This window comes from Dictyostelium discoideum (genome assembly GCF_000004695.1).
Source record: "Dictyostelium discoideum AX4 chromosome 5 chromosome, whole genome shotgun sequence".
Taxonomy (NCBI): domain Eukaryota; phylum Evosea; class Eumycetozoa; order Dictyosteliales; family Dictyosteliaceae; genus Dictyostelium; species Dictyostelium discoideum.
Genome location: NC_007091.3, coordinates 399983 through 427482, shown reverse-complemented (window position 1 = coordinate 427482; position 27500 = coordinate 399983). Strand labels below are relative to the sequence as shown.

General features: G+C 21.5%; 13 protein-coding genes and 1 non-coding gene across 14 annotated transcripts; 9 read left to right on the top strand and 5 right to left on the bottom strand.

Moving 5' to 3' along the window:
* Nucleotides 1-2190: 2190 nt before the first annotated feature.
* Nucleotides 2191-3463, top strand: DDB_G0287579 (hypothetical protein; the record flags this gene model as incomplete). The annotated part of the gene is made up of 3 exons (XM_632101.1): nucleotides 2191-2233; nucleotides 3076-3186; nucleotides 3237-3463. 3 exons carry the CDS (start codon nucleotides 2191-2193, stop codon nucleotides 3461-3463), a joined length of 381 nt encoding a protein of 126 aa, XP_637193.1.
* Nucleotides 3464-4338: 875 nt separating this feature from the next.
* Nucleotides 4339-5229, top strand: DDB_G0287563 (hypothetical protein; the record flags this gene model as incomplete). The annotated part of the gene is made up of 1 exon (XM_632100.1): nucleotides 4339-5229. One exon carries the CDS (start codon nucleotides 4339-4341, stop codon nucleotides 5227-5229), a length of 891 nt encoding a protein of 296 aa, XP_637192.1.
* Nucleotides 5230-5640: 411 nt separating this feature from the next.
* Nucleotides 5641-7192, top strand: DDB_G0287561 (NADH:flavin oxidoreductase/NADH oxidase domain-containing protein; the record flags this gene model as incomplete). The annotated part of the gene is made up of 4 exons (XM_632099.1): nucleotides 5641-5819; nucleotides 5947-6142; nucleotides 6245-6748; nucleotides 6824-7192. The coding sequence occupies 4 exons, from the start codon at nucleotides 5641-5643 to the stop codon at nucleotides 7190-7192; spliced, it is 1248 nt and encodes a 415-aa protein (XP_637191.1).
* Nucleotides 7193-7628: 436 nt separating this feature from the next.
* Nucleotides 7629-8207, top strand: DDB_G0287559 (hypothetical protein; the record flags this gene model as incomplete). The annotated part of the gene is made up of 1 exon (XM_632098.1): nucleotides 7629-8207. The coding sequence occupies one exon, from the start codon at nucleotides 7629-7631 to the stop codon at nucleotides 8205-8207; it is 579 nt and encodes a 192-aa protein (XP_637190.1).
* Nucleotides 8208-8389: 182 nt separating this feature from the next.
* pno1 (RNA-binding protein PNO1) lies at nucleotides 8390-9519 on the bottom strand (the record flags this gene model as incomplete). The annotated part of the gene is made up of 4 exons (XM_632097.1): nucleotides 8390-8528; nucleotides 8689-8867; nucleotides 8982-9212; nucleotides 9349-9519. The coding sequence occupies 4 exons, from the start codon at nucleotides 9517-9519 to the stop codon at nucleotides 8390-8392; spliced, it is 720 nt and encodes a 239-aa protein (XP_637189.1).
* A 1030-nt stretch (nucleotides 9520-10549) lies between these two features.
* manG (hypothetical protein) lies at nucleotides 10550-14124 on the top strand (the record flags this gene model as incomplete). The annotated part of the gene is made up of 3 exons (XM_632096.1): nucleotides 10550-10727; nucleotides 10969-11148; nucleotides 11219-14124. 3 exons carry the CDS (start codon nucleotides 10550-10552, stop codon nucleotides 14122-14124), a joined length of 3264 nt encoding a protein of 1087 aa, XP_637188.1.
* Nucleotides 14125-14439: 315 nt separating this feature from the next.
* On the bottom strand, nucleotides 14440-15341 carry DDB_G0287555 (cysteine dioxygenase; the record flags this gene model as incomplete). Its single annotated transcript, XM_632095.1, has 2 exons — nucleotides 14440-14925; nucleotides 15030-15341. The coding sequence occupies 2 exons, from the start codon at nucleotides 15339-15341 to the stop codon at nucleotides 14440-14442; spliced, it is 798 nt and encodes a 265-aa protein (XP_637187.1).
* A 2487-nt stretch (nucleotides 15342-17828) lies between these two features.
* Nucleotides 17829-17899, top strand: tRNA-Gly-GCC-13. The gene has a single exon. It is a non-coding gene; the product is annotated as a tRNA-Gly (tRNA).
* A 771-nt stretch (nucleotides 17900-18670) lies between these two features.
* Nucleotides 18671-19350, top strand: rab7B (Rab GTPase; the record flags this gene model as incomplete). Its single annotated transcript, XM_632094.1, has 2 exons — nucleotides 18671-18720; nucleotides 18807-19350. 2 exons carry the CDS (start codon nucleotides 18671-18673, stop codon nucleotides 19348-19350), a joined length of 594 nt encoding a protein of 197 aa, XP_637186.1.
* A 107-nt stretch (nucleotides 19351-19457) lies between these two features.
* DDB_G0287551 (hypothetical protein) lies at nucleotides 19458-20825 on the bottom strand (the record flags this gene model as incomplete). The annotated part of the gene is made up of 1 exon (XM_632093.1): nucleotides 19458-20825. The coding sequence occupies one exon, from the start codon at nucleotides 20823-20825 to the stop codon at nucleotides 19458-19460; it is 1368 nt and encodes a 455-aa protein (XP_637185.1).
* Nucleotides 20826-21948: 1123 nt separating this feature from the next.
* Nucleotides 21949-22335, top strand: DDB_G0287549 (hypothetical protein; the record flags this gene model as incomplete). The annotated part of the gene is made up of 1 exon (XM_632092.1): nucleotides 21949-22335. The coding sequence occupies one exon, from the start codon at nucleotides 21949-21951 to the stop codon at nucleotides 22333-22335; it is 387 nt and encodes a 128-aa protein (XP_637184.1).
* Nucleotides 22336-22776: 441 nt separating this feature from the next.
* Nucleotides 22777-24185, top strand: DDB_G0287547 (hypothetical protein; the record flags this gene model as incomplete). Its single annotated transcript, XM_632091.1, has 4 exons — nucleotides 22777-22960; nucleotides 23050-23203; nucleotides 23284-23557; nucleotides 23658-24185. The coding sequence occupies 4 exons, from the start codon at nucleotides 22777-22779 to the stop codon at nucleotides 24183-24185; spliced, it is 1140 nt and encodes a 379-aa protein (XP_637183.1).
* Nucleotides 24186-24391: 206 nt separating this feature from the next.
* Nucleotides 24392-25720, bottom strand: DDB_G0287545 (hypothetical protein; the record flags this gene model as incomplete). Its single annotated transcript, XM_632090.1, has 5 exons — nucleotides 24392-24565; nucleotides 24624-25132; nucleotides 25156-25245; nucleotides 25337-25527; nucleotides 25557-25720. The coding sequence occupies 5 exons, from the start codon at nucleotides 25718-25720 to the stop codon at nucleotides 24392-24394; spliced, it is 1128 nt and encodes a 375-aa protein (XP_637182.1).
* Nucleotides 25721-26335: 615 nt separating this feature from the next.
* Nucleotides 26336-26923, bottom strand: DDB_G0287543 (BCAP29/BCAP31 family protein; the record flags this gene model as incomplete). The annotated part of the gene is made up of 1 exon (XM_632089.2): nucleotides 26336-26923. A coding segment is annotated over one exon (588 nt), but the record flags the coding sequence as incomplete, so codon positions are not given.
* Nucleotides 26924-27500: the final 577 nt, after the last annotated feature.

Below are 27500 nucleotides of genomic sequence, written 5' to 3'. Positions count from 1 at the left end.
ACATAGGATTCACCATCGAAACTATCATCATCATCATATTCATTGGCAGTAGAGGGTTGATTATCAACACCAGCCGATTCGTTTAAAAAATATCAGAGGAATTTTCAACATCAGGATGGTCATCGGCAACGCCAGTGCCACCATTAGCAAAACCAGTATTGGCAGCAGGGGGCGGACTTAAGCCTAAACTATTATAAAAAATTTTGATAGCTGCTTCGTGCCTAATTTTCATAATCTTACAGGAAAAGCACATTTTATCTGAAAGACACATTGTGCAATTATTGTTTTGATTGTCGTCGTCGTTGTTGTTGTTGTTGTTGTTGTTGTTGTTGTTGTTGTTGTTGTTGTTGTTGTTGTTGTTGTTGTTGTTGTTGTTGTTGTTGTTGTTGTTGGCATCTTCATTGTAGGTACTCTCATTGTTGTGAGTATTGTCATTGTTGTGGAGATCCTCAGTGCTGTTGTTGATGGTGGTGTTGGTGCTATAGTTCTATAATTTAAAAAAGAGAAAAAAAAAAAAGAAAAAAAAAAAATATTATTGTGATTAGTATTTTAAAAAAAAATAAAAATGTTTGGAAAATAATTTTTTTTTATTTTTTTTATTTACTTGATTCATTTTAAATTGATTTTTTATTTGATTTATTTGATTTATTTGATTTATTTAAATACTTGAGTTTAATTTGGAATGAAAAAAAAAAAAAAAAAAAAAAATTATTTTTATACAAAAAAATTTTACAAAAAATTAAAATTAATTATTTTCTATAGTAAAAAATTTCCCTTTTTGGTATGTCCACATATTTTGAGGGCTTCTATAGACGCCATACTATTTTTTTATTGGCTCTATTTTATTATTTGAAATTCTAATTTGCTCAAATTTTAACCCAAATTTTTGTCTGTTTTTTATAAATATGCAAGACTTTCAGAAAGCCATCATGCATTTGGGTGGAAAATATCCAATCACAACCACATTGTTCTTGAGAATTGGAGAAAATTTTGTTTATAAAAAAAAAATTAAATAAAATAAAAAACGTGGTTGAAAAAGATTTTATTTTGAAAGTGAACAAACAATTTTTAAACATTTTTTTTTTTTTTAGAAATCTAATCATATTTTCAGAAAAAATATTTTAATTTCATTGGTCAGTTGGACTGGCCTGCAAATATTATAAAACAAATGATTTAGGCAAAAATAAAGCCTTGGGAATTAAGAAAAAGTTTGGTATTTATTTTTCTTTTTTTTTTTCTTTTTTTTTTTTATAAAAAATATGTTGCTATTTTTAAAAAAAAATTTACGATAAAAAAAGAAAAGAAAAGAAATTGTCGATAATTTGGGGAGATGGATCTTGATTAAAATAGTTGTTGCACAATGAGTTTTAAATAATTTTTTTTTTTTTCTATTTTTCCAACCAAAATAAAAATATCTAAAATTTTTTAAATATTTCAACCAAAATTACTAAAAAAAAAAAAAAAAAAAAAAAAAAAAGTTATGGGGATATTATTTTTTTTTTATTTTTTTTTTTTATCGCTTCTGCACCAAAAAAAAAAAAAAAAAAAAAAAAAAAAAAAAAAAAAAACGAATTTAGATTTTAAAATTGCAGTTTCACAAAATATAAATAAAAAAATCTGATTTTTCAGTTCTTTTTTTTTTTAATTTTTTTTTTTTTTTTTTTTTTTTTTTTTTTTAAAAAAACAGGACTTCAATCATTCCAAAGATAATTCACTTGAATCAAATTTTAAAAAAAGAAATAAAAATAAATTAAAATGAAATGAAATGGAATGAAATAAAATAAATAATAAATTAAATAATAAAATAAATAATAAAATAAAATAAAATAAAATAAATAATAAAATAAAAAAAATAAAAAAGTGAAAATAAAGACATTTAAAAAACCATTCTTTTTTTTATTTAATAATTATTTTTTTTTTTTTTTTTATATTATTTTTTTAAGCAAATAAAAGATTATGTTTATTTTTATTTTTAATTTAAAAAAAAGTTTATTCGATAATTTGAATCTGTTTTATATATGAGTTTCTCTTTAATTTTTTTTTTATTATCATTATTTTTTGAAATTTAATCATATTTTTATAACAAATTTTTTTTTTTATTATTATTTATTTTTTGCTTTGATTTAAATATTTTTGAAGTTCTGTTTTTTTTTTTTTTTTTTTCATCAATTGTCCCATGCCAAAATTAATATGGCTGCTGAAATTAATATGGTAATTTTGGCATGGGACTTATGTCTGCTAGAATTACCACATTAATTTCAGCAGCCATATTAATTTTGGCATGCACAGACCAACTATTTTAGGCTGAAATTAATATGGCTGCCGAAATTAATATGGTAATTTTGGGCATAGAAAAATAAAAAAAAAACTCAAAGTCATTTAATTAATAATCATCTCAAATATAAAAGAATTAAAAATAATAAAAAAAAACTCATGGGATTAATTACAGTAACAATACTGATGACAAGAATAATTATAAAATAAAAAAAAAAAAAAAATCTTTTTTTATCTTTTTATTTTTATTTCTTATTTATTTTCATGTGTTCAAAAAAAGTGGTGGTTTAAAACAATTTATTTAATTTTAAACTGTATGATTGTTTAAACAATTTCGAAATAAGTTTCTTTAAAGAAATTCTGTATTTCTTTTTTTTATTTTATTTTATTTCATTTCATTCTATTTTTTTTTTTTTATTTTTTTTATTTTTTTATTTTTTTATTTTTTTTTTGTATATTTAAGTTATTTATTATTATTATTATTATTATTATTATTATTATTATTATTATTATTATTATTATTATTATTATTATTATTATTATTATTATTATTATATTATTGTTATTATTATTATTATTATTATTATTATTATTATTATTAATATTACTATTATTTAATTGACCGAAGGGATATCTTTTACTTTTTTTTTATATATAATTGTTCGAAACTTTAAAAAATAAAATAAAAAAAAAAAATTAAAAAAAAAAATATAAAAAAAAAATTAAAAAAATTAAAAAGTATTTTTTTTTTTTATTTTTTTATTTTTCCACCCGAAGATGTCGCTTTTTTGGAATTTAAAGATGTTGAATTCAATCAAAGTGATGAATTTGGTGTATTATTTAACGAAGTTACTATTGATAAAAATGATTTGAAGTACAAAGTAAATGTTGAATTTAGAGAGGCGGAGACAAGTAAAATAAATTGCAAAGGGATATCGAAATAACCAAAAGAAAATCAACAGATGACCTAGTTGAAAAAGCAATCGAGCACTCTACCACCGAAGTTAGATCAACACATGAAGCTGCAACAACTTCCAATAATGGTGGAATCACAACTCAATCAAACAAAAACAAAACGGGTAAAAAAAGAGCTAATCAATTACAATCTGATGCTGATTTTACCAAAAGATTTTCAAACGAAACTTCATCTGTTAGTAACAAAAGAGAAAGTAGAAGAGTCAATAATTAAAATAAAAAATTAAAAAAAAAAAATTATTTTAATTTTTTTTTTTTTTTTTTTTTTTAATTTTTAATTTTTTTTTTTATTTTTAATTTTTTTTTTTGTGAGCCGTAGACATAAATGAATAATAAAAAAATATATATCAACTAAAAAAAAAAGAAATGAAAATAAATTATAAAATTAATAATAAAAATAAAAAGATAAAAATAAATAAAAGATATAAATAAAATAATATGAAAATTTTTTTTTTTTTTTTTTTTATTATTATAATTATTATAATAAAAATAATAATAATAATAATTTTAGTACTAAAATTTTGTTTATATTTGAGATGATTATTAATTAAATGACTTTGAGTTTTTTTTTTATTTTTAATTAAGGAAGTTTTTTTTTTTTAGTTATCATATTCACATGCAATGATATTTTTTATTTTTTATTTTTTTTTTAAGAATGATTTGTTGTCAGTTACACACACGAATTTTTAATTTTTTTATTTTTTTTTTTAAAAATTGTTTTTTTTTTTGATTATTTAATTATCCACCCCTAACCGATTTTTTTATTTTGCAATTGCACTATAATTATGAACTGTCGTGTGTAGGATATTAGATTTTCTTTTTTCTTTTTTCTTTTTTTTCCATGAAGTTTCTTTTTGTATTATTATTTTTATTATTTTTTTCGAGAATCACAGAAATTATCTCGGTTTTTAATTTTTTTTTTTTTTTTTTTCTAAACATTTTTTTTAATTAAAAAAAAAAGGTATATCTTTTTTTAAAAATAGATAAAAAAAAAATATCTGTTTTTTAGGTTTATGGACAAAGTTTGGTAATATTTTTGGGTATTTTCGTGATTACATAGCTTTGGAGATCATTGAAGAAGTTGAAAAAATGGGTGGTATGGCTAAAGCTGTCACCGAGGGTTTACCAAAACGTAGAATCGAAGAATCGGCTGCAAGTCGTCAAGCTCGTATCGATAGTGGCATCGAAACTATCGTTGGTGTAAATAAATATAAATTAAAAGAGGAGGAGAAATTAGATATTCTTTCAATCGATAATAAAAAAGTTAAAGAGGCTCAAATCGAACGTCTCAAGAGAATCAAGGCAACTCGTAACTCTGAAGAGGCAAAGAAATGTCTTGAAGCCCTCACCGAAGCCGCTAAAACTGGTAAAGGTAATCTCTTGGAATTGTCAATCAATGCTGCTCGTGCTCGTTGTACCGTTGGTGAAATCTCTGATGCTTTGGAGGTTGTTTATGGTCGTTATGTTCCAACTCATTCTTTGGCTAGTGGTGCTTACAAATCAGCCTATGGCAAAACTAATGAAATCGATGCCGTCATTGATGCCGTTAAAAAATTCACAAAAGAACAAGGTCGTCCACCAAGAATTTTAGTTGCCAAAATGGGTCAAGACGGCCACGATCGTGGTGCTAAAGTGGTTGCTTCTGGCTTCTCTGATTTGGGTTTCGATGTCGATATATCTCCACTCTTTTCCACCGCTAAAGAAGTCGCTAAAAGTGCCGTTGAAAGTGATGTCCACGTTGTTGGTGTTAGCTCTTTAGCCGCTGGTCATAAAACACTTGTACCAGAGTTAATCGATGAATTAAAGAAATTGGATGCCTCTCATATCTCTGTAATTTGTGGTGGTGTTATTCCACCTCAAGATTATGATTTCCTTTATCAACATGGTGTAGTTGCAATCTTTGGTCCTGGTAGTAGAATCACTGATTGTGCTCTCTCAGTAATTAAAGAAATTGAAAAGAAATTATCATTAAAAAAATAAATTAAAATTAAAATTACAAATTAAAATAAAATAAAATAAAATAAAAAAAGTAATAATACTATTTTTTAAAATAAATAAATAAAAAAATAAAAGAAAATAAAAAAAAACAATAGATATAATATAAAACTATTTATATTTTTTTTTATTTTTTTTTATTTTTTTTATATTTTTTTTTTTTTTTGTAATTTTTAAGATTTATTATTTTTTTGGAATTAGAAATAAAAAAATAAAAATAAAAAATAAAAAATAAAAAAAAATTACTATTTTTAGAAAATTTTTAAAAATCTAAAAATAATATTAAATTTTTTTTTTTTTTTTATTTTTTTTTTTTTTTTATTAAAAAGCCCAAGTATAAAAATAATTTTTCATTTTGGAAATAGAATTTAGTAAAAAATAATAATAATAACAAAAATGCAACAACATATGATTAAAGAATTTATTTATCCATATGCTTTACCAAAACATTATGGAAGTTCTGGTAAACCAGTTGAACTTACACAATCAACTCCAAAAATTTTCACTCCATTAACAGTTAAAGATTTAACATTAAAAAATAGAATTGTTGTTAGTCCAATGTGTCAATATAGTAGGTAAAGTATAATTTTAAATTTTTTTTTTTTTTTTTTTTTTTTTTTAATAATAATTTCTTTTTATTAATCTATAATTATTTTTTTATTTTTTTAAAATAAAAATAAAAAATAATATTAAATATTTTAGTATTGATGGATTTATGAGTGATTACCATTTAGTGCATTATGGTACATTTGCAAGGGGTGGTGCCTCTATGATTGTTATGGAGGCCACTGCAGTAAGTGATATCGGTAGAATTACGTATGCAGATGCAGGATTATGGAAAGATGAACAAATGGAACCATTAAAAAGAATTGTTAATTTCATTCGTCAATTTGATTGTGTATGTTTATATTTTTTTTTTTTATTTTTTTTTTTTATTTTATTTATTTAATTAATTAAAAACTAATAATTATTTATTTTTTTTTTTTATTATTTTAAATAGAAAACATCAATTCAAATTGCTCATGCAGGTCGTAAAGCATCAACTCATCCACCATTTTTAGGAAAAAGAAATGAAAGTATTCCAATTGATGATACAAATGGACATGGATGGTTACCAATTGGACCATCTGATATTTCATGGGGTCCAGGTTCAACAGTGCCAAAAGAAATGACATTAGATGATATCAATATTGTTATTAATCAATTTAGGGAATCAGCTGAAAGATGTTTAAAAATTGGTTTCGATATGATTGAAATTCATGGTGCTCATGGTTATTTAATTTCATCATTCCTTTCACCAACTTCAAATAAACGTACCGATCAATATGGTGGTGATTTTAATGGTCGTATTAAATTCTTAATTGATATTGTTAAAGCTGTCCGTACCGTTTGGCCAATGTCAAAACCATTATCAGTAAGATTATCTTGTGAAGAATGGGTGAAAGATGGTTGGCATATAGAAGATACTGTTCGTTTAGCTAAAATTCTTGAATCTCTTGGTGTTGTAAGTTTTTCCAATAAATTAACTATATCACATATATATTCTAATAATAATAATAATTTTAATAATTATATACAGGATATTCTTGACTGCTCATCTGGTGGTAATTCAATTGATCAAAAAATTCAAGGTGGTCCATTATACCAAGTTAAATTTGCAGAACAAATAAAGAGAAATACAAATTTAAAAACTGCTGCCGTTGGTTTAATTAATAAACCAAATGAAGCTGATAGTATTTTAGAAACCAATAAATGTGATATTGTTATGATGGCACGTGCTTTCTTAAGGGACCCATTCTGGCCATTACATTGTGCTGATGAATTGGATATTGATACTGATGTATCACTAGAATATTCTTTCCTTAAACCAAGAATGATGAGAGTTTCAGATTCTAAACAACAAATTCATAGTCATCATATTGATGAATCAAAAATTACAATTCCATAAACTATTAATAATAAAAATAATAGTTTTATTTTTAAAATTTTATTAATTAAATTAATAAACTATTTTTTTTTTTTTTTTTTTATAACAAAGTTAAAAAAATAAAATTAAATTTATGTTCTTTTAATAATAATAAAAAAAAAAAAAAAAAAAAAAAGTAATAATTGTGTGTTTTAATCTGCTTTTTGTTTTTTTTTTTGTTTTTTTTTTTTTTTTTCAAAGATTATGAAACTCGATTTTTAATTTATTTTTAAATAATTTTTTCACTTTTAAGGTTGTAATTCCAACCTAAAATGCCATTTCTCAAAAAACCTAAATTTTCATTTTCCATAAATATCTTTTTTTTTTTTTTATTCAAAATAAAACTAAAAAAAAAAAAAAAAAAAAAAAAAAAAAAAACAATAACAAATTTAAATAATTGTAAATTAAAATAAATATAATGAATTCAATTAAAAAATTATCAACAACAGCAATTAAATTTACAAAACAAACTCAAAGATTTAATAAGAGAGGATTTTTTAAAATTTTAAATCAATATGAACGTGGTGTTGTATTTAATTTTGGAAAATTTCATACAGTGAAAGAAGCAGGATTTCATATAGTTATTCCATTCATTCAAAAATGTGATATTGTTGATATTAGAACTTTCACATATACATTAGACAAACAAAAGATCATTTCCAAGGATAATATTAATTTAACAGTTGATGCACTTGTAGTTTTCAGAATCCATGACCCGAAATTAGCAGTTACCAAAGCCAATGATTGTATATTACTTGTTAATGAAATGGCACAAATTAAAGTTTGTGAAATATTATCTCACAATACCTTGGATCAAGTTTTACATAACCGCGATAAAATCTCAAATCAAATCCATGATGAATTAAAAGAAGCTCTAAATAAATATGGCGTAACAATTGAATATTTAAAATTAAAAGATATCCATTTCGATGAAACTATTGCAAAAGCAATCGCAAAAAAAGTTGAAGCTGCCAATTTAAGAGATATTAAAAATTAGATTACATTATCATTCAGAACCAAATCCAAAAAGTAATAACAATTCAACCTTAGAAATAGTAATTAAATAATAATAATAATAAAACATACAGAAATCTTTTTTTTTTTTTTAAAATTTTTTTTCTTTTTTTTATTTTTTAATTTTTTTTTGTTCTTTTTTTTTTTATTTTTTTTTCTTGCAATTTAGAAACGTTCTGCAATTCTACTTGAAACTGTTCTTAATTTTGCGTAAACTTTACCTGGTGGTGAACCAATAATTAAGTCACAAATTGCATCTTTTGCAACTCTAATGTTGGAATATGATCCTAAAATATGAATACGTCTATAATAATAATAACAATAATAATAATAATAATGATGATGATGATGATGATGATGATGATGATGATGATGATAATGGTTTTATATTAATATTGTGATTCATATTAATGTCTAAAACAATAAATAATTCAAGTGAAACTTAGTTTCATTATAGTACATACTTATCAGCTAAAACTATTCTAGTTTTTGTAACATTTTCAATTGTGAATTTAGTTTTACCATCTTTACCAGCTACACGACCAATAGCACGAGATAAATTATCTCCTTTTAATATTTTAACATCTTCAACATCAAATGAATCTATATATAAATCGTCTAATCTTAATATTGCTACTGCATCCTATAATAATGAATGAATGAAAATGAATGATGGATTAGTATTTAAATTCCTAAATAAATGATGATGATTTTTTTTTTTTTTTTTTTTTTTTTTTTTATTTTTTTATTCCCATACATTAACTTCAAAACCAAGAGAAAAAGCATGTACAAAATCAGCTGCTTTTTGAAGGGCAGATGTTTCTTTAGTAGATTTTGAGGTTTTTAATTCAACTTTTCTTGTTTTTGTATTCATTCTAATTTGTAATTTAAGATGTGTAACGATTGGTTCATAAATTTGTTGCCAGTTGGCTTTTAATGGTGCAATTCTATTAAATGGTATAGTAACTTTTCTAATTTGTTCTTCTTCCTATAATAATTCAATTTTATATATGTTAATATTAATATTAGTTATATATTTATGATGGTGATTGGTTGATTTAAAAAAAATAAAAAAATAAAAAAAATAAAAAAAAATAAATGATAATTATAAATTGATAATTTACAGTATCTTCAACACTAATTTGTGGGAAAGATGTTTTTTTAACACCACCCTCTGAATCTTTCATTTCTTCATCATCTCTTGATCTTTTATTACTAACTTTAACTGATTCTGTTTTTAATGATTGTTCAGAGATAATATTCTCAACTTCTTTGGTTTCAATAACTTCTGTCATTTTATTTTATATATATATATACAATAATATTATAGTGTGTTTATTTATTTATTTATTTTGATATTTTGATATTTTTTTATGATTTTATTTGTATATACACACACAAACACTATAGTTTAGTTTTGGAGAATTGTTTGGAAAAAAACGAAAGAATTGATAAAAAAAAAAAAAATTAATTTTAATTTTTTTTTTTTTATTTTTAATTTTTTTTTTTTTCGTTTTTAGTTTTTTTTTTTTTTTTTTTTTTTTTTTTTTTTTTTTACTTTGTTTTATTATTTTTTATTTTTTTTATGGCAAATTAGTTTTGTTTTTTTTTTTTTATCACTAAATTTGGTTAATTAAATAATTATATAATTAAAAATAAAAATAGAAAATAAAAATCATGAGATTAGATTAAATATATATTAATTTGATTTTAAAATTTGGGGGAATTTACTATTTTTTATTTTTTTTATTTTATTTTTTTTATTTTATTTAGGTAGGTCTTTTAATGGAATTATAAAATTTTAAATTTTAATTTTAATTTTAATTTCAATTTCAACAAAGAATTAAAATGAAATAAAAAAAATAAAAAAATGAAATAAATAAATAAATATATAAATATTTGTTTATACCAATTATTATTTAAACTTTATTATCTATTATTATTATTATTGTTATTATTTTATTTATTTATTTTTTTTTCATTTTTTCATTTTTCTTTTTTTGAAAAATGGAGAAAACAAAGGGTCAACATAATTTTTGATGATCACCAAAGATTTTTTAAAATTAATTTTTTTAATTTTTTTTTTCTTTTTTTTTTTTTCTTGAAATTAATAATTGAAAAAAAAAAACAACACACATTGTTTTTTTTTTTTTTTTTTTTTTGGTTCAATATTTTTATTTTTTTTTTTTTTATTTTTATAAATCTATTGTTTATTATTTTTATTTTTTATTTTTATTTTTCTATTTTAATAAAATTTATAATAATAATATTTATTTATTTTTTTATTTTTCTATTTTAGTAAAATAAAAACAATAATAAACAAAAATGACATCTGGTAATGTAATGTTAAAACATCAAGATGTTACAATTGAAAGAATTGAAAAATTTCTTAGTGATACCTATTTCGTAAGAGAAAACCTTTATGGAAAATTAATTTCTTTAAAATCATCAGAAGCTGTAAAAGTTAAAGTATCTCCAAAAGTTGAAGGAATTTCTTATAAAGGTATGTTTTTTTTATTATATTTTTTTTTTTTAAATTTATGTAAATAAAAAAAAAAAAAAAAAAAAAAAAAAAAAAAAAAAAAAAAATATTTATATTTTATTATTATTATTATTATTATTATTATTATTATTATTATTATTATTATTATTATTATTATTATTATTATTATTATTTATTATTATTTATTATTTATTATTTATTATTTATTATTTATTATTTATTATTTTTTTTAAATTTAAAGATGCAATTCAACTTGAATATAAAGATACAAAGATTGGAGAATCATTTGGACCATCATGGACAAATTATTGGTTTAAAGTTACAATTGACGTACCAACTGATTGGAAAGATAAAACTATTCATTTCATTTGGAATTCATCTTGTGAAGGTTTAATTTGGATGAATGGTATTGCAATTCAAGGTAAATTAATTTTTTTTTTATTTTTTTTCCCAAAAACTTATATTAATTTTTTTTTTTTTTTTTTTAAAAGGTTTAATTGGTGGAACATGGCAAGATTTAAGAGAAGAATATAAATTAATTGAAAATTCAAAAGGTGGAGAACATTTTGAATTTTATATTGAAATTTCATGTAATGGTATGTTTGGAGTTGGTAAGGATGGATTAATTAATCCATGTGATCCAGATAGAACATTTGAATTGACTAAAGCAGAGATTAGAGTAAAGAATAAAGAAGCCAATGAATTGTATATGTATCTTCAAATGTTATATGATGTTGGTAAGAATTTCCCAAAGGAATCATTAAGAAAGAAACAAGCAATTTGGGTGGCCAATGATATCATTAACCAATGTAATGTAAATGATTCAAGAACATTTTCAAAATGTATTGAATTGGCAAAGAAAGAGTTTTTTTCACAACATAATTCAGAATCACAAACTAGAGTATGGGCAGTTGGACATTGCCATATTGATTTATGCTGGTTATGGAGTTTTGAAAAGACCAAAGAGAAATGTGCAAGATCATTCTCCACACAAATCCTCTACATGGATTACTACCCACAATTTAAATTCACCCAATCTCAAGCACAAGCTTACCAATGGACCAAAGAGAACTATCCAGAACTTTATGAAAGAATCAAAGAGAAAGTAGTCACTGGCCAATTCATCCCCACCGGTGGTACATGGGTCGAAATGGATGGTAATCTCCCATCTGGTGAATCATTCATCCGTCAGTTCCTATACGGCCAAAGATTCTTTGAAAAGGAATTTGGTAAAAAATGCACAGAATTCTTTTTACCAGATACATTTGGTTACTCTGCTCAATTGCCACAAGTTATTCGTCATATGGGTATTGAAAATTTTATCACTCAAAAATTGTCTTGGAATAATTTAAATAAATTCCCACATAGTACATTCATTTGGGAAGGAATTGACGGATCAAGTGTGTTAACTCATTTCCCACCTGCTGATACTTATAATTCACAAGCCGATGTAAAGGAAATTGTAATGTCAAGTAGCAACAATAAGGATATCGACCGTTGCAATGAATCAATGTTACTCTATGGCAATGGTGACGGTGGTGGTGGTCCAACCATTCCAATGATTGAACGTTTAACCATACTAAAAGATACTGCTGGTATACCAAAAATTGAATTTTCAACACCAGCTCAATTCTTCAAACAATTGGAACCACATCGTTCAAAATTAAATAAATGGGTTGGTGAACTTTATTTTGAATTACACCGTGGTACCTATACATCACAAGCCACTACAAAAAGAGGTAATAGATTATGTGAAATTGAATTGCATGCCACTGAAATGTTAACTTCCTATTGTGAATTATTCGTAGAAGGTTTTAAATCACCAAATCTCTCAAAACTTTGGCAACAAGTTTTACTTTGTCAATTCCATGATGCATTACCAGGTTCATCAATTCAAGTTTGCTATGAAGATATCTTAAAAATTCATCAACAAGTTTTAGTTGAATGTAAAAATATTATCACACAATCTATGAATCATATAACTGGTACTCTATTGAAAATCGATAATTTACCAACTACTTCCACTACCACCAGCACCACCACCACCTCTACTACTGAATGTACAAAAAATTCTGAATTTGTATTAGCATTCAATGCAAATGATTTTGAAATTAGTAGAGTAATTGAAATTCCAAAATCAAATAAAGATATTCAAGCTCAATATATCAATGCAATTCAAACATCTTATAATGGTTTACCATTGGGTACTGTAAGTTTACCACCAAATGGTTTCTCTGCAATTAATATCTCAACAAGTGGTGATAATAGAACTATCAATAGAAAACCAGGTTATCCTTGTACTGCAATTGAAAAGAATGATGCTAGTGGTGATATTTTAATTGATAATCAATTCATTTCAATTGTTATTGGTTCCAATGGTAGAATTAAAAGTTTAATTGAAAAATCAGCAAATAGAGAAGTGATTAAACAAGATGGTTCATTGGGTAATAGATTAATAATTTTCGATGATACTTGTCTATTTTGGGATGCTTGGGATCAAGAGATTTTCTCATTGGAGAAACCATTGTCAATATTGGAGGGAACTTGTAAAATCATTGAAAATGGTCCACTTCGTTGTGTGGTTCAAGTTCACTATGATTCAAAAGGATTGCCAAGTGGTAATGGCTCAGTTAACCAAACCATCATCGTTCATTTCAATAGTGCTCGTGTTGATTTCGAAACCAATGTCAATTGGAATGAAGCTCATAAACTATTGAGAGTCGATTTCGATACCAATATTAGAGCAAAGAATGCAAATTATGAAATTCAATTTGGTCATATCGAACGTCCAACTCATTATAACACAAGTTGGGATTTCGCAAGATTTGAAGTTGTCGGACATAAATGGGCCGATCTTAGTGAATATGATTTTGGTATGGCATTATTGAACGATTGTAAATATGGTTACTCAACATTAGGTGGTCGTATTGGTTTATCATTACTAAGATCACCAAAATCACCCGATGATACTTGTGATATGGGTTCTCATAAATTCACCTACTCAATTTATCCACATCGTGGTTCACTTCAATCTGCCTCCGTCATTAAAGAAGGCTATTCATTAAATAATAACTTTTATATCAGTGAAACACCATTCTCTTTAGCTTCTACAACTCATATCGATAAAACTTTTATCTCAACAAATAAAGAAGCCATCATTGTTGATACAATTAAAAAAGCTGAAGATGGCACCTCTTTTGTTGTGCGTGTTTATGAATCTTTTGGTGGTGCCACTACTTTTAACTTTACATCTTCAATCCTTCCAATTCCATTCAAATCAATCATTGAATGTAATGGTCTTGAAGAAGTTAATCAATCTTCAAAATCTTATAAATTTAATGATACAATTAAAATTAATCCATTTGAAATCAAAACTTTTAGATTTATTTCAAATTAAAAATTAAAAATAAAATTAATAAATAAATATAAAAATAAATTTTAACAATAATAATAATAATAGTTTTTTCAAAACAAAAAAAAAAAGAAATAATAAAATAAAATTTATATTTATATTTATTTTTTTTATTTTTTATTTTATTTTATGGTTATAATAATCAATGAAGATGATAACCCCAGTTGTAGATATTTGTTATGATGAAAAAAAAAAAATGATTAATGAAAATTTACAGTGGTGGNTTTTTTTTTTTTTTTTTTTTTTTTTTTTTTTTTTTTTTTTTTTTTTTTTTTTTTTTTTTTTTTTTTTTTTTTTGAATTATATTAAAGAAACACTTGAAGAAGATGATGATAAATTTGTAGTTGTTGAATTTGAATTTGAATTTAAACATTCAGAAACAGTTGTACTATTATTTGAAGTGGTATTATTAATTGATTGAGGGATTGGTGTTGATGATAATGGTTGTACACTTCCACAAGAAGCAGTTGGTAAATTTAAAACTTTCTTTTTATATTGAGTGAAATAACCTAATTTCTTTCTAGTGATTGTACCTTTATCTGGACAATAAATATTACATTCAGTAATTGGTTTAGAATATAAATGAATTGATATTGTTTCATCTGTAATCGATTGCATTCTATGAAATGCTATCTCATCTGTAATATAACCAACTGAACCATTATCAATTGGATGTGTATATGATTGTTCTAATAATCCTTCACCTTTTGTACTCTTTGTATCACTAAATACATAATATGTTTCTTCTAATTGACCTTTAACACAACCCATCCAACATCTTTGATCCTTATAAATAAAAAAAAATAAAAATAAATAAAAATAATAAAAAAATTAATATATATATATATATATATATAAAATAATAAAATATTAATTAATAATTTACATACTTCATGATTATGAACTGGTGATGGTTGACCTCTTCTCCAACAAATTACCATTAATTCAAACATATCATTTTTGGCAATTAAATTTCTACTATAAGAGTATGGACAATAGAAAACATATTCTTTCCAATCATTATGATTATTTATATATTCTGTTAATAGGCTGACAATAACTTGACCATTACCTGTGAATCCTTCTGGTTGTACATTTTTAAATTCTTCTGTAAGATTTTCAACTAATCTATTTAATGGGCTATCTAATGTTGATTCATCTATTAAAAATGATTCTGAATTTTGATTATCAATTGCGTTCATTATTAATTTGATTTGATTTGATTTGATTTGTTTGTTTGTTTTTTTATTTAATTTGTTTAATTTATTTGTTTTTGTAAATTATAATTTTCAACAGTTGTATATTTTAAGGTTTTGTTTTTTATTCTAGAAATTAAATTAAGTTTTTTTTTTTTAAAAAAATGAAAATGAAAAAAAAATAAAAAATAAAAAAAGTTAATAAAACGAAGGAAAAGTGTCGTTTGGAAAATAAAAAAATAAAAAAATAAAAAAAAATAAAAAAAATAAATAAAAATAAAAAAAATAAAAACAAAAAAAAAGATAATTAAAAAAAAAAAAAAATTAATTATTGGTAATGGATTAGTAAAAAAAAAAAAAAAAAAAAAATTGCAGAGATAAATACAATGTGATACCGAAAAAGAAATAAAAAATATTGGTAGGAAAATTCTAGTTATTATGTATACAAGTGTATTTAATTTAAAAAAAAAAAAAAAAAAAAAATTAATTATAATAATGAAAAATATAAAAGTTTTTTTTTTTTTTTTTTTTTTTATACATATATTATTTTTTTTGAAAATAAAAAAATATGCTTTATTATAAAAACAATTTATACAAAAAAAAAAAAATTATACATATTTAAATGATAAACTACTAAAATCTAATTATTGTATTTGTAATAAATAAAATAATAATTTTATTTATTTTTTATTATAATTATATTTATTTTTTATATATTTTTTTTATATAAAAATTTATTATTTCTGTTTAATAAAATTTAATAATATGGTGATAAATTTTGAAATTTACTCTGTTTGTGTGAATGGTGCAAGGTGGTGGTATTGAAATTTTAATTTTTTTAAATTAAATTTTTTTTTTTTTTTTAAAAAATTTTTTTTGTTATTATTATAAAAATTAAAAAAACAAGTAACAGTTGTAAGAGAAGATAATTTTTTTTTATTTTTTTTTATTTTTTTATTTTTTTATTTTTAAATTTTTTAATATGTGGTGTGAATGGGTGGTGTGGGGTTTTCCCCCAATAGGGAAAGTTTACCGCGGTCCAAACCAAAACTTTGGTAAACCGGGGTTTTAAAAAAAAAAAAAAAAAAAAAAAAAAAAACTCCTGGGTTTTTTTTTTTTTTTTTTTTTTTTTAATTTTATTTTTTGTGAAATTTCTGGTTTAAAATTGATTGTACCTCGGTAAATTTAAAAAAATTTAATTTTTTTTTTTTTATTTATTTATTTTTTGTTTTTTTTGTTTTTTTTAATTTTTTTGATCATATGAAATTTACCTCGAAACTGCACAAAAATTATAAAATTTTATAAAATTTTTAATGTGAGCAGTTTGATTTCTTTCTAAAATTTTTTTTTTTTTTTTTTTTTTTTTTTATTTTTTTTATTTTTTTTATTTTTTTTATTTTTTTTATTTTTTTTATTTTTTTTTTTTTTTATTTTATTTTTTTATAATTATTTAAATAATTAAAAGTTGTAATTTGCTGTATTTATGTATTGCGTTCAGTCGTTTTAATAATATCTTTTTTTTTTCTTTTTTTTTTTTTTTTTTTTTTTTTTTTTTTTTTTTCCAATATTTTAATTTTTTTTTTATTATTTTTTTTTTTTTGAATAGTTATCTTACTTTTCTTATTTTTTTTTTTTTCATTTATTTGAGAAGAAATCAATTCCGACACTAGATTTTTGTGAAGATTCCCTCCGCCACTCTTATTTTTTTTATTTTTTTTTTTTTATTTTTTTTTATTTTTTTTTTTTATTTTTTTTTTTTTTATTATTAATATCCAGTTGACTGACAAAGCTTGCACAAATCACTGGGCTATGGCTGTATTAATGTTTACAATTTTTTTTTTTTTTTTTTTTTTTTTTTTTTTAAACAGTCATCCTGGTTTGGGGGAATTCATCAAGTTTTTATAAAAACTGGAAAAAATAAATATAATATGATATTAAAATTTAGTTTTGGTTTTGGTGGGTTGTAATTATATAATTAAAAATAATTTAATTTTAAATTATTTTTTAATTTTAACCAATTTTATGCTTATTTTAATAAAATATCTGGCTTTTTATTACAATATTTAAATTAAGTAAAATTTTCAATCGTTAATTTTGTTTCTTTTTTTAATTTTTTTTTATTTTTTATTTTTTTTTTTTAATTTTGGGATGTATTTGGATTTTATTATTTGTTTTGTTTTTAATTATAGTTTAATTTTTTTTGTTTACCATTTAAATTTTTTTTTTGAATGGAATAACGTTGGCTGTTAATGGAATGTCTGGTCTGTTGAAGATTTCTATTCCCCAATTGATTCTGGATCCTCCAGATTTTTCTTGAATGAAGTTGATGCACTCTTGAGTTTCTTTAGTGTGTGGTTTGCATTTAAAGAAGATATGTTCTGAGGTTTCCTATTCGTTACACCAGATGCAGGGGGAGTTGTGGATCTTTGGAGAAGCTTTAAGAGATATTTTACCATATAAAAAGCTATTATTTAGAAAAATATTCACCAAAAAGCGTATGTGGTCTAGTGGTATGATGCATCCCTGCCACGGATGCGAACTGGGTTCGATTCCCAGCATACGCATAAAATTTTCCCTATCTTTTAAATAAGATCGCTAGTTCAACTCTCTAAATAGAGATGAAACCCAAAATAATACAATAACTTGGCAGTTTAATTTTTTATAATTTAATAGTTAAGGACCTTTGGGTCTTTAAAAAATTGCTAGGATCTTATTAAAGATTTTATTTTAAATTTTTTGCTTTTTAATAATTTTCAAAATTATATAATTATAGTTTTTTATGAATTTTAATTTTAATTATATAGTTTTAATTCCTTAATAAACACTAATTGTTCAATATTTAAAAAAAAAAAACAAAAAAAAAAAAAAAAAAAAAAAAAAAATGTTCTTTATTTTCTTCTTTTTTCAAAAAAATAAAAAATTATAAAGGAAATTAAAAATAAAAAATAAACATGAAAATGAAACCAAATAAATAAAAATAAAAATAAAATAAAACTATAGAAAAAAATAAAAATAAAACTAAAATTTAATTTATTGAATTTTAATTTTACTATATTTATCTAATTAAAAATTTGAGATTTTTACCAAACCAGCACAACTCAATTTTATAAAATGTTTAATACATCGTGAATTTTTATTTTTTAATAATTTTTATTTTCATTTATTTTTTTTTCATTTTTTTATTTTTTTTTTTTAAAATTTTCTATAGATTTTTTTGTTTTATATGTACTTATATTTTTTACATAAACAAAAAAAAAAAGAAAAAAAAAAGAAAAAAAAAAAAAAAAAAAAAAAAAAAAAAAAAAAATTTATTACAATTTTTTAAAACACATAACATGACAAAAGGAAGGAAAATTATTAAAGTTGTCATTATAGGTGAGAAAAGGTATGTAAAAAATTTTAAAAAAACAACAACAACAACAACAACAAGCTATTAACTATTTTTTTTTTTTTATAATTTATTTAATTTAGTGTTGGTAAAACTAGTATATTAAGAAGATATGTCGATAAAAGATTTGTTACATTGAAACCAACGATTGGAGTTGATTTCGTTATGGTTAGTGAAAATATGGTTACACTTCAATTATGGGACACAAGTGGTCAAGAGAGATTCAGAAGTTTAGAGATATCATATTACAGAGGAGCAGATTATTGTATATTGGTATTTGATGTAACCAATGAGAAGACACTTTACGATTTAAAACTTTGGAGAGATGATTTCATTGAAAAAACAGAAATTCGAGATCCAATCTTATTTCCATTCATTATTTTAGGAAATAAAATCGATGATCCAAATAGAGTAGTTACAGAGAAAGCCGCTATTCAATGGTGTAAAGATAACATTGGTGGCAATCTAACTTACTTTGATACCTCTGCAAAAGATAATATAAATATAGAACAAGTTTTTAAACACATTTCAAATCAATGTGAAAATCAACCACAATCAAATGAAATACCACCAGAACAATTAATAAGTTTAACAGAAAAAAAGTCAAATCAAAGTTCATGTTGTTAAAAAAAAAAAAAAAAAAAAAAAAAAAAAAAAATACTGTAGCGTAGAGTAATTTAATAATATATAAAATTTATTTAATAAATATCTTGTTAGTTTCAAGATATTTTTTTTTAATTTTTTGATTGTTCTTCTTGTTGTTTTTTTAATAATCTTTCTTGATTTTTTAATTCTTCAATTTGATTTATTTCTAATGATTTTGAATTTAATAAATTTGTTAAACTATCACCCCAATTAATATGTTTATATTCATTTTTTAAATCATTGATATCTTTTGTTGATCTACAAAAACCAATTAAACGTGGTAATAAATCTTTTTCAGTCATCATCATACAATTGATTGGATCAGAATCACATAATGATTGAATATCAGTTTTTGGATTTAATTTCTTAAAGAATTGTAAACCAGTTTTAACTTCAATCTCATGTAATGGTACTTGATAATCTGTTAAAACTGCATCTGATGAAATTGGTTCATTTGGTATTAAAAAACTACTAACTAAATATGGTTGTTGTTGTTTATTATTATTATTATCATCTTTTGGTTCAACTAAAATAATTTTAAATAAATAATTTGGTACTGCTACATTTCTGTCACCAATTACTTCATATTTTACAAATTTCTTTTGAGTTTGTTTAGAATATTTTGGACGTGATTTTAATTGATCTTCATCCAATTGTTCAATTAAATTTGGATGATGATAGATTGGACCACTGATGATCGTTACAGATTTAAAACGATTGATTAATTGATTCTTACAAAATGATTCTAACCTATACCAAAAGTTTTGATTATTATTTAAATCTTGTGGTACAATATTTGAATTCAATAGAAAGGTTTGACACATTGATTCTTGACTTTTTATATTATCGCCAGCGGGTACCATATGACCTTTGCTCCACCCACTGCCCCAGTAATCTTTATTTTCTTGTTTGAAATGGTGAGGCACTTGGATGGTGTTATTGTTGAAATTGCAATGCTTACGATCCGCTATTTTCTCTTTAAAATCTTGGATTTCAATACGCTGACATACCCAATTGGGCACCTTTCTCTCGAAATTCAATGAGGAAATATAGGTTTCGTAGAACCATAGATTCTGCGAGCTTGGGAGTCCCAATTCCCCTATTAACTTATAGTGCAGTTGATTGTGGGGGAATGCCGATCCGTGAATATTCGATGGTATTAGACTCAATTGCTCGTAGGTAATCCCATTGAATCCATTAAATAGTTCAATTAAATATTGATTGGTTCTTTCAATATCTTTGGTTCTATTCTCGATGCTTACTTTATCATCAATTACTCTTGATAATTCTTTACCAAGATCTTGATGTTTAATTTCAATTTGTTTATTTTGATCTTTTTTCTCTGATATCTCTACTTCTAATGATTTAACTTTTTCTCCTAATTTATAATTTATAACTCCTGCTGTCACTGTTGATACACCTAATATACCAATTATAATTTTACTTGCTTTTTTCATTTTAAAAAAAAAAAAATAAAAAATTAAAAAAAAAAAAATTAAAAAAACTTTAAAACGACATTAGAATTTATACAAAAAAAAAAAAAAAAAAAAAAAAAGCAACAAAACCCTTTTTAAATAAAATTTATTTTACAACTTAAAAAATTCAACAATAATTAAGAATTTCAATCATTTTATTCTCAATAAAAGAAAAGTTTTTACAATAAATTATTTTTATTTTTATTATTATTTTTTTTTTTTTAATAGTTTTTTTTTATTTTTTTTTTTTTTTTTAATAATTAGTTTAAATATTTTATAACCTAATGATATTATACAAAGTAGGTTTTTAAATAAAGATTGTTTTATTTTATACCTTTTATAGTTATTTTAATTAATTATTGATTTCATTTTTTTTTTTTTTCCTTTAAAATCGTTTTTTTTCCCAAGTTTGATATTATAATTAATTAAATTATTAATAAATCTAAAAGCAATCAGTAAATATATAATTTTTTTTATTAATAAACTAATATTTTTTTTTTTTTTTTTTTTTTTTTTTTTTTTTTGGAATTTTTTTTTTTTGAATTTTTCCTTATTCAATAACATATTAAATTTAATTTATAAATACATTTTGAACCAACATCATTTATTTTCAATTAATGAGTATTCAATTCATTTTTTTATTTTTTTTTTATTAGATCTTTAAAGTTTACAATTTTTTTTTTATTTTTATTAATTTTTTTTTTTTTTTTTTTATTTTTTATTTTTTATTTTTTTTATTTTTTATTTTTATTTATTTAATTTTCAATGTTATTAACCGAATGACATGATCATGTTCAATGTTGTCAGTTTTTAAACATTAATATTGTTAATTAAACCTTTTTATTAATTTTTTAATTTTTTTTTTTTTCTAAAGTTGGATATTAAATATTTTTTAATTTTAAAATGGTAAATCTAATAGTAATCTGTAAAGTGATTTTTTGATTTTATAAATTATTAAAAAAAACTATAAATAGAACTAAAAAATTATTTTTATCCTCATTCCATTCAAAAATTCAAATATTAAAATTCCACTAAATAATATTATAATTAAATAAAAATTTAAAAAAAAAAAAAAATTTATAAAGTCAAAAAAAAAAAAAAAAAAATGAATATCAGAAATACATTAGTTTTATTAGTTTCAACAGTTTTGGTTTTAATGTCTTGTTCCATTGGTTGTTATGCTGGTAGTCCAAATTGTGTTGGTGCTCCAAGTGGTCAAGTTTACATTTTTTCAAGTTGGGATTTCCAAGGTGACCGTTATGTTTATAACATTTCACAAGGTCAAACCACTTTACCAGATTCATTCATTCATAATGTTCAATCATTTACAAGTGGTAGTGAAATTTGTTTTGCAAGTTGTAATCCATTAGAAACCTATCAAATTAGTGCTGGCCAATCACATAGAAACTATGCCGCTCTTGAAAATTTCGGTCAAAGAATGAATTTAATTATTCCTGGAAATTGTTCAAATTTGGTTTGTCCTTCAAATTAAAAAAAAAAATTAGGAAAACTAAAATTAAAAATAAAAAAAAATTAAAAATTAATATAAAAAAAAAAAAAAAAAAAAAAAAATGGTTATGGAATTTGAAAAAAATAGTGTGAATTATTTGATTAATTTTTAATTTTTTAATATTTTTAAATATATATTTTTTTTTTTTATTTATTTTTTTGTTGTTGGTGTGGTTTTTTTAATGTGATTAAAGAAATAACCACTCCTTTTAATAATTTTAATTATTTATTTTTAATTTATTTTTATTTATTTATTTTTTTTATTATTATTTATAATTTTTTTTTTTTTTTTTTTTTTTTTTTTTTTTTTTTAATTTTTTTTATTTTTATTTGTATGAATGAAATCAAAAAAATATAGCAATATTATTTATCCCCCTATAAATATCAATAAAAAATTTATTAAATTAAATTATAAAAAATATAAATGCCAATTATAGGATCAGGTGGTATTTTACCAGGAGAAAGTTATTTATTGGGATGGGGATTTATATCAACATTTAGTTCAGCATTAATATTATGGAGAACAACATATAATCTCTTTTTTAATAGAAAAAAAGTAAAAAAAGCAAGAGAAGCAATTCATATTGTAATGAGCTGTTTCATGATTTGTAAGTTTTTTTTCAAAAAATTTTCAAAAATGTTTATTTTAAAAATCTAAATTAATTTATTAATAATATTTTTATTTTCATTAATGTAGTGGTCTCAACATCATTTTTTATAACATCACAATTAGTTGTAAATGATGGGCCACCATTAAGTTTAATTAAAGGTTTAGTTGGTATTTTCATTTTATTAAATTTCTTTATTCCTCTTTTAATTTTTTCAATTTTATCATTATTTTTAAATTATTGGTAATTATTATTATTAATTTTTTTATTTTTTTATTATTGTTATTATTTTTAACTTTTTTTTAATTTAATTTATTATTTAGGATTGGTATTAGTACAGATGTAAGAATGAATGGTAAAATTTTTAATAAGAAAACTTTAATTCTTTATGTTGGATTCACAAGTCCATTAGGTATAATTGCATTATTAAATATAATTGCGTTAAATAGAGTTTTCTCATTTAAAGTTACAGAATCAATTTATTTATTAGCATTTTATGTACCAAATGCATTATCATTATTATTATCAATTATTTTAATTACTTCAATTGTAATGTTATTAAATAATACAAGAAAAATTGATTCAACTCATAAATTTGTTTGTATATTTTATTAATAATAATAAATTAAAAAAAAAAAAAAAAAAAAAAATTAAAATAATTTATTATTAATTTTTAAATATATTTATAAATGTATAGAAAACAATTAGGTTATTATTAAAATATTTAATTGTATCATTAACAATTGGATTATTTAGTTTATTAAATATTGTTGATAAAGCAAAGTATCATTTTATATTACCTTATGAATTTCATTTAGTATTCTTAGTTATAATTTGTGATTTAATTGCATTTGTAATTAATAATGATACAAGATTTTTAGACCCAATTTTAGATTTAATTGACAAACATATTATAAAATTAAATAGAAGCAATAGCTCATCTTCAGGTGGTAGTGGTGAAATTAATAGTTCTGTATCATTGGGTAGTATTAATGCATCACAAAAATCACATTCAAAAAATAAAAATTTATCATCAAGTTTAGATAATAATGCAATTTCATTAAATGAAATTGTAATTGAAATACCATTATCCTCATCACCATCAATTAATAATAGTACAAATAGTAATCTTGGTAGTAGTAGTAATAATAACAATAATAATATCTGTATTAATAATAGTTCAAATAATATTAAAAATGGTGCAAATTTAGATCAAGATAAATAAATAAAAACATATTAATAGGTACGATTTTTTTATTTTAAAAATCAAATTTTAAAATTTAAAATCGTATAAAAAATAAATAAATAATTATTTTATTAAAGGTTTTCTTTTTTTATTTTTTATTTAATAACTTTTTATTTTTATTTATTTATTTATTTTTATTTTATTTATTATTTATTTTAATTGTGGTTTAAAGTTTGAAAATTAGTTTAAATATCTTCTTGATTAATTAATACAGAAACTCTTCTTCTTTGTGCTGGTGTAACAACTGGAGCTGTTTCTTCATTCCTTTTGCTTTTTTTGTTTGAATTTTCTGAATCATTTTTTGAAGAGGTTGTTACAGTATTTGTAGTTGTAGTAGTTGTAGTTGTAGTTGTGATAGTCTGTGCTGTTTTTTTTAGTGATTGGTGGTGAATTATCAGATGAAAGTCTAGCTTTTACAGAATGGTGTTTACAGATATTCATTTTAATTATGGCGGTGCAAAGTAAAGCGAAAAGATCATTTGGACTATCATAGCTTATTACATCTGATGAAAACAATACTCTAATATCGTTGGTGGAAGTTGTTTCAGAGGGTGTGGATGTGTATAGAGACTCTTCTTTATCAGCAGCTAATTCTTTTGAATCTTTAGTGAAGAAAACTCTTGCATCTTTAGTTGACATACAAATTATGAATTGTTCTTTTTTGGAAACATCGCCTGTAGTATTAATTTTTTGAAGAGCAAAATCATAGCAATGGCCAGCAGCTTTACTTGGTTCATCAGTGGCATTGAAACAAGTTTCGACAAAACCTAATATGGTATTAGAGTTATCTGCTATTTCAAAGTAATATGGTGTCAAGCCTTCTCTTCTTTTGAGATTAACCCTTACTTCATTTTGGTAATCACATAACTTTATTGTGTCCAATAAAATTCTCTTTATGAAAACATAAAATTCATGACGTGTTGGATCTTGGAAATTAAATTGAATATACCATTTTCAATATTACATTCTTCATTGTCATACTTTGGAGAAAAAACTTTTTCAAAAATTTCCCAATTAAATCCACCAATTTCAAAAAGTTCTATAAAAAAAAAAAAAAAAAAAAAAAAAGTTAAAATTTGTAATAATAATAATAATAAAAATAATAAAAATAATAAAATAAAGGTATTTACTTGAAATATTATTCTCATGATTAATTGTATCAAATTCAATTTTATTTAATAATATCATTTGATTTGCTTTCTCCAAATTAATTAGTGTTTTTAAGAATACTGATTGTTTATTTATTAAAAATGATAATCTTTGGACATCTTTTTCTTGATCATTAATATATTCTTCTTGGTTTCTTAATTCTTCAAATTTTCTTTTAATTGATATTTGAGATTTTTGAACTGATTTTTTGCAATTTCAGTATCCTCTTCAAGTCTTGAATAAGATAATTTCATATTGATATATATTTCGTTTTGTACATCGAGATTATCCATTCTTCGGCCCAATTCGCAATTATATAGCCCCAAATCTTTTTGACTTTTTATAACTTTTTTTGATAGTTCCATATTTATATTTAATCTTAAGATTTAATCGTATTTTGTTAAGAAAAAAAAAAAAAAATTATTTTTCTTATGCCAAAAAAAAAAAAATAATAAAAAAAAATATATATTTTAGAAAAAGGAAAAATTTAAATTAAGATTTTCGAAATTTCATTTTTTTTTTTTTTTTATTTTTTTTTTCAAATACATCAGATGTCCCGCATTTTATTTTTAAAAATTTTAAAACACCCAAACTAACCCATTATCACCCAAAAAAAAAAAAATTGGCAACAAAAAACATTTTGTTTTTTTTTTTAATAACTTTCTTTGAAATTTCAATTAAAAAATATGATTTTTATTAACTGGATTTTTATCTTTTTTTTTTTTTTTAATTGATTTAATTATTAGATTTTAGAAATAGATAAAAAAAATTAAATCTTTAGAATATATATATAATTTATATCTATTATTAATAAGTTTATTAAAATAATAAGGAAGAAAAAAAAAAATAATAGTAAAAAAATAATAATAAGTTTTTTTTTTTTTTATTTATTTTTTTTTATAAATTTAAATCTGATGATGATAATGATAATAATAATAATAATAATGAATTAATTATTATTATTATTATTTTTAAGATGATTAATCATCTTTCTTTTGAGTTTTTGGTTTTTTACCTAAAAGTTGATTATATTCTTCTTGGAGTTTAAGATATTCTTTGGTTGTATTTTCAGCTTGAGATTTCATAGCTTTATGTTCTTTTTCCATCTTTTTAAGGTCTTTAATTTCAGTTTTTAATTTTTCATTTTCCGATAAGAGAGTTTCGACGGTATTTAAATTATTTTTAGTTTGCTTTTCAATGGCAGTTTTTGAGGCTTCTACATTTGATAATTGACTAATGATACCTTGTGAACGATAGATTAAAAAGAATAAATAGAGACAGAAACCACAAATGTATGAATTTCTTTGATATCTAAACATACGGGTATATTCATTTTGTCTGTCAAATTTAGCTCCGGTCAATTCTGGTGTATGTAATTTCTTGTTGATATTATATGAATTTACAATTGAATCACAAAATACAATGATCACTAACAATGCCAATACCTTTAAAAAGATCTTTGCATTTTGACCACCAAATAATTTATCTAATTTATTGTAAACATTCTTTCTTAGGTGCATTGAAACTGGTAACATAAAAAAAGTACAGAATACAATTTCAACCAATAATTCTTAAAAAACTAATGGCCTTAAAAATTCCCTTTTTTTAAATAATTAAATATTAATTAAATTTTTTTTTTTTTTTTTTATAATGGAAAAATTTTTTGGAAAAAAAAAAAAAAAAAAAAAAAAAAAAAAAAAAAGTGGTCATGTTCAAAAAAAAAAAAAAAAATTAAAAAAAAAAAATTAAAAATAAAATAAAAAAAAAATTAAAAATAAAATAAAAAATAAAATAAAAAACTTTTAAGTGAAGATGGTGATTCATTTGAAGAAAAGATATTTTAATTATTATATGAAAACTTATATTTTTAATTTATTTTTTTTTTCCTACCTATAAAAAAAAAAAATAAAAAAATTAAAAATAAAAAAATAAAAAAAGTGACGAATCATTTTTATTATTTTTCGATTTTTATTTTTTAATTTATTTTTTAATTTTTTTTGTTATTAATTAATAAAAAAATAAAAAAATAAAAAAATTTATCTAAACAAAAAAATTCTATACATTTTTTTTTTTTATTATTATTATTAATTTAATTTATTTTTATTTTTATTTTTTTGATATAAATATTAAAATCAAAAAAATGAA